General features: G+C 31.5%; 1 protein-coding gene across 1 annotated transcript in view; it reads right to left on the minus strand.

Moving 5' to 3' along the window:
* The window catches only part of LOC119675573, a 6,202-nt gene extending 946 nt beyond the window's left edge, over positions 1-5,256 (minus strand). Inside the window, exons 1-2 of the mRNA XM_038086779.1 lie at positions 5,181-5,256; positions 1,419-2,051 (exon numbers count right to left, since the gene is read on the minus strand). Of these exons, the coding sequence (XP_037942707.1) occupies positions 1,419-1,973 (555 nt within the window). The 5' untranslated portion in view covers positions 1,974-2,051; positions 5,181-5,256. The remainder of the gene's footprint in view (positions 1-1,418; positions 2,052-5,180) is intronic.
* Positions 5,257-5,378: the final 122 nt, after the last annotated feature.

Genomic DNA, 5,378 nt, shown 5'->3' on the forward strand with positions numbered 1-5,378 from the left:
CTTTCGGAAATTCTCATTTAAAATTCGCGCGCTGTATATTTTCCGATATTTTAAGTTTATGTAGTTTGGCAGCACTGTCCTTAATTACTATGCCAAAAATGAGCGCGATCTGTCAGACAGTTCGTTTACGGCAGCTGTTGAAACCAGTTCACCTCAGTAGGGCGTTGCGAAAAAAACAATGGAAAAAAATATTGAACAAAGAGTTTGCATCAAATTTTGTGTTTCGAACGAAATTTCGTGTGCAGAATCGTTGCGAATGCTACAAAAGGCTTATGGGGAATCAGTTTTATCGAAAACTCAAGTTTATGAGTGGTACAAAGCCTTCCAGGACGGTCGTACGACCGTCGAAGACATTTCGCAACGCACTACTGAGGTGAACTGGTTTCAACAGCTGCCGTAAACGAACTGTCTGACAGATCGAGCTCATTTTTGGCATAGTAATTAAGGACAGTGCTGCCAAACTACATAAACTTAAAATATCGAAAAATATACAGCGCGCGAATTTTAAATGAGAATTTCCGAAAACTTTTCAGTCTTAATGTATATATGGTAATTTTAAAAAGAAAATTTTAATTCTAAAAGGAATTCATAATGGCATAAAATCTATGCGTTGCTATTAATTATACAAATAACGTGATTTGCATATTTAATTTGTAATCGCTCATCGCTCATATTTCACAACATTTTAATTGTAAAACTGAATACCTACGCATATTGCCCATTTGAAATTCTGTTTCCTTTTCTTTTATAGTAATAACTGATTAAACTGAAGTTTCGGTCTTAATGACTGGAAACGTCCCTACATACTTTGTAATAGATTAGCGCGCGAAAAGCTCGTTCGTGAAAATATTCAAATTTAACAGGATGAACACATTTATTTGAGCTGAGTTTTTTTGTTGGAGCTAAGCATGTTAATACCACATGTAAAGTACAAGAAATCTATGCCAAAATATCCATAATCAATTTAATAATTAAACATATTAGTATAGTGAAAATGACGATACCTTCAACGCATCTACAATATCACGGCACTCAATACAGGTGCAATAGATGTACTCTGCTCACTAATTTTGACTTGTTATTGAATTTGTACGTGGAAAAAATATTAATCTGCAATTTGAAATCTAAAAGTGCTTTTAAGCAATAAAGTAAAAATAAGCAAACAATAACTTAAAAAATTTTTTATTAAAAATGTATCTACAAGTTACCAGCAATGCCGTTGGATTCAATTAAGTAGAAATTGTGATACAATACCATTAACTCATTTCGAATCGAATAAAATGAGAACTACAATACATAATTTTTAACAATCTAGTTCTTTCTAAGCACAACAAAAGACTATGAAAGGGAAAAGTTCAGTACACCTAACAAAAACTATGACGAACATTAGTGAATATTACGTCCATATGAATACTTACATTTTTATAGACTTCAACGAATCGATTTTTTGGTGGTCGTCCACGCTTTCTGTTGAAAAAGCCATCAATTGACGTGATCTGCTTCACTTGATTTGAGGATGATACACCTGAAGAGATAGTCTCTGCGATGCAACCAATATTTCTAATTGAACTTGCTTCGGTCGCATTGGTAGGCTTTCCTACCGAATTTTTACTTAAATCGATTACGATATCAGTAGATTGGTTTTCCACCTGCTTTTCCTTTTTGGACAAAGCAGATTTCATACACTGCATTTGCAGCAATATTTCTTGGTGCGGTCGAAGGCATTGTGGAGGATTTGTATGTAGTTTGCACTCATTTTCATTAATATGATGAAATAGCATATACTTAGACTTGTCATTTTCTTCTTCATATGAATTTTTTCCGCTTTTATTCCGAATATTTAATAATTTCGGCTTATTTTCAGCATTCTCAGGTATATTTAGTACTTGTTCCATCGAGTCATTTTTATTAAACTCTAAATTATTAAAACTTAGTCTGGCACTGGACGATTGCGTTTGGGTAGACAGACGCATCTTAATTTGGTTTCATACTTCTTCCAATGTACCAAGCTCTTACATATTGTCTTCTGTGGCAAGGTAGGTTGAGAAAAACTAAATTAATTATACAATATGAGTAGCTATTTATGTTACATTTAAACTAAATTCACTAACATATGCTATAATTATAAACAGATATATGTTAGCGGGAAATTTTATAAAAACCTAATGAAAATATTTAAAAATTCCATAAAATTTTCTTCATACTTCATTAAGGATAATATCTCAACCACCCACTTTAAACTTTGGAGTGCTCCCAAGAAGCCCATAAGGACTAGGTTGACGATCACTGGTGGAGAATATTAACATTATGAAAACATATATAAATTAAGATACAAAATGTTTAAGCTAGCGTCTGCTGAAGTTTGAATACTTTCTACAGACTTCAGATCATGAAATGTTACCCAGTCCGTTGCCCTATTTTAACAGTACAGTTTCAGTGATGTATGTTAAACAGACTGTCATTCAATCAATATGGACTATTGAGTAATCTCTGGAAGTGTTAAAATGTATTACATTAATAATGGGGATTCCATAATCCATTTTGCATTTTAAATTTTTATTTTACATCTAATTTTCTGCAGCATTGAGACTCTCTTTTAGTTCACACAAAATTGTTGTATTGGATTCAATGAAAATTGACCGGATATAGATTCGAATAAAAGAGTGTCGCAAAAATTTCCAAAGCCAAATTTCCCTATGTTCATGCGATATTGCATTACTAGACTTTTTTCTGGAATCATACAATAGATTGTGTGCCTGCAGATAATTGTATACTTTCGATACCTTGAAAATTAACACCCATGTCATGTCACCCATGTAACACATATGTATGTATTTTGCAAATGATAACAAAGTTTTAACAATATTCTAAAATATATGATCGAAACCTCAAGGTTTCGGAAGAAACAACTTGATATCAAAAAAATATTAAAAATATAACCAAATAATTTTTTGATAGCCGTATATAAGAAGCCCGCCTTGAGGCGGTTAAAGTAAATTCAGAGAAGGCGCTCTGCATTTAATGTATCGACAAAATAAGGGAAATTTCAGTTTTTTTTAAGTAACTAGCAAAGTATTAATTTTAGGGTTAATTTAATTTAATTTAAGGTTAATTTTATACATTGCAAGCGTCTACGTCGACATCTTAACCTAGTTCACTTGTAAAACTTTATTTTTCTGACATAATTGGTTATCGGTCATTGTTAATTGTTTCGTGTTTCGTTTACCATCCATGATTAAGTCTGTTATGTTTTTAGAAAACAACTTTATACATTATAAAACTTTTTCTCGAAAATTTACTCAAAGTTTTCAGTTTTTTTGAAGCTAATGGATTTTTTGATCTCAAAAATTTAAATATTGGCCTGAGAGGGTTAATATTTATTACATACTAGTATTAAAATTTTATATTAATTTCTTATATTAAAACTTTTCAAAAACATAGACCACCTCCCATACAAAAGTTTGGTTCTTAACTCCCATTAGGTAAGACCTTAATTTTTGGCATTTGAAACTGTTCACTACAAATACGTAACTCAAATTGATAATTCTGCTTTTAAATAGCCAGGATGGTTTTTACGATATTCACTTAAAACCTATAATACGAATTCTTGTCCTTCTGCGTCTTTATTGAGCATATTATAATATCTTGCCACTAACTATATGCCACGTTAGCATATATTCCATGAATACGGATCATGTTGTAAGAAATGGGTGGAGATATTATAGCGATTCAAAAAGTTGATTGATTGATATAATATAATGTTGATTTTGTCTTATGTATTCCCATTTAGTACACTAACGTAGTACCGTTTTCATAGTTAATAGGTTAGGTTAGGTTACTGGGGCTGTCCGAAGACTTACTTAGACCATAAGGTCCATTGTGATACCCTAAAGAATTTAAAACCTGTCCCTATAACCAGTTGGTACTGGCCGCAAAGCCATTGACACGAGCTATGGAAATAGAATCTAGCTCTCTTAGTGAATTGAAAAAGTGTGACCCTAAGTAGGAGAGTCTATGTCTATAGTCTATAGTTAATAAGTGATTCAACTATTTTATTCCTAATACAGCGAGGTATACTTTAATAGAAAAATTATAGCCTGAGTGCTTCCTCTGCGATACGCCACAAATACTTACAGAATTGAACTAAAACAACTCACTGTAATTCGTCATATATGTTTGTATAGACGTTTGTAATGCATAAAAGAAAATTGTATTTCTTAAAAATACTATGAATCAGGCGATCCTCCAATCTCCCTAAAATTAATACTGTTACTGGGAAAAAAAACAAAAAATTTTGTTGATTTTCCAATACTTTGAATGTTGTTTCTCGTACTTAAAAAATTGTGGGTCTTTTATAAGGAAATCGAATTTTCGTAAAATAAGAACATATAGTACCAACATCAGTTTTCGAGAACATAGTCTTATACTATATTTACGCTTACAGTCACTGAACTAAGGTTAGCACATTTTGATCTCATATATGACATTTATTACTGCAAATTTGGCTAGTTAATTGTGATATATTATAGCGATTGAGTGATAAAAACTATAACCGATCTGCACACTTTTACATAGTAGTAGTTATATTTAAATTCAAACCAGAGTAAATTAAATATATCAGACATACTCAAGTTTTACTCAAGTCGAAGTTTACAGTCCGTTCTGAAACAAAATTTGTATTGAAACCAGCATAAACTCATCCGGAACAGTTCACATTCGTATTCTTAAAACTTGTTTTGATTTGTTATTAAGAGTAGAGAAATTTGTTGGATATTATCATAGAGAATTCTAAATAACATTATCACTTAATTTCTGGTACAATCTGAATTCAAAGCAAACTAACTTCAATGCACTATAAGATGAATTCCGATCTTATTCAGATCTTATGTATTATTTTGATAAATATCATTTCGTTATTGTTTGTTTTACTCAAATACGAAAAAACTTGGAAAGTAAGTGGAAAAAGGTCAATTGTAGTAGATTAAAGTAGTTTGCTTTTATCTTACTTAAAACACAAAAAATGTTTATATATGGCAAATAAATAATAATAATTGAAACACCATTTCATAAATAATTTACTCAAAAATGTTACTATGAAATTCCACTTAACAATACAGAAAATCGTTACAAACGTATGCACGCGACTTATTTTACTTATAAATTAGAATACTTTAATTTACCAGGTGACCGTCAAACTCGAACCCCCGTGTTACACAAACTTAACGTATATGTGATATTAAAAAATTTTTGTTTTCCTACACTCCTTCTCCAGAAAACGAAAGCCGGAGCTCAGCTGCGGTGGCGCCTAAACAAATAATACTGGTACTTGTATTTTCAGTACGAACAGAACTTGAGTTCTGTCGATAGTAAAGAAAGAC

This window comes from Teleopsis dalmanni, chromosome 2 (genome assembly GCF_002237135.1).
Source record: "Teleopsis dalmanni isolate 2A chromosome 2, ASM223713v2, whole genome shotgun sequence".
Taxonomy (NCBI): domain Eukaryota; kingdom Metazoa; phylum Arthropoda; class Insecta; order Diptera; family Diopsidae; genus Teleopsis; species Teleopsis dalmanni.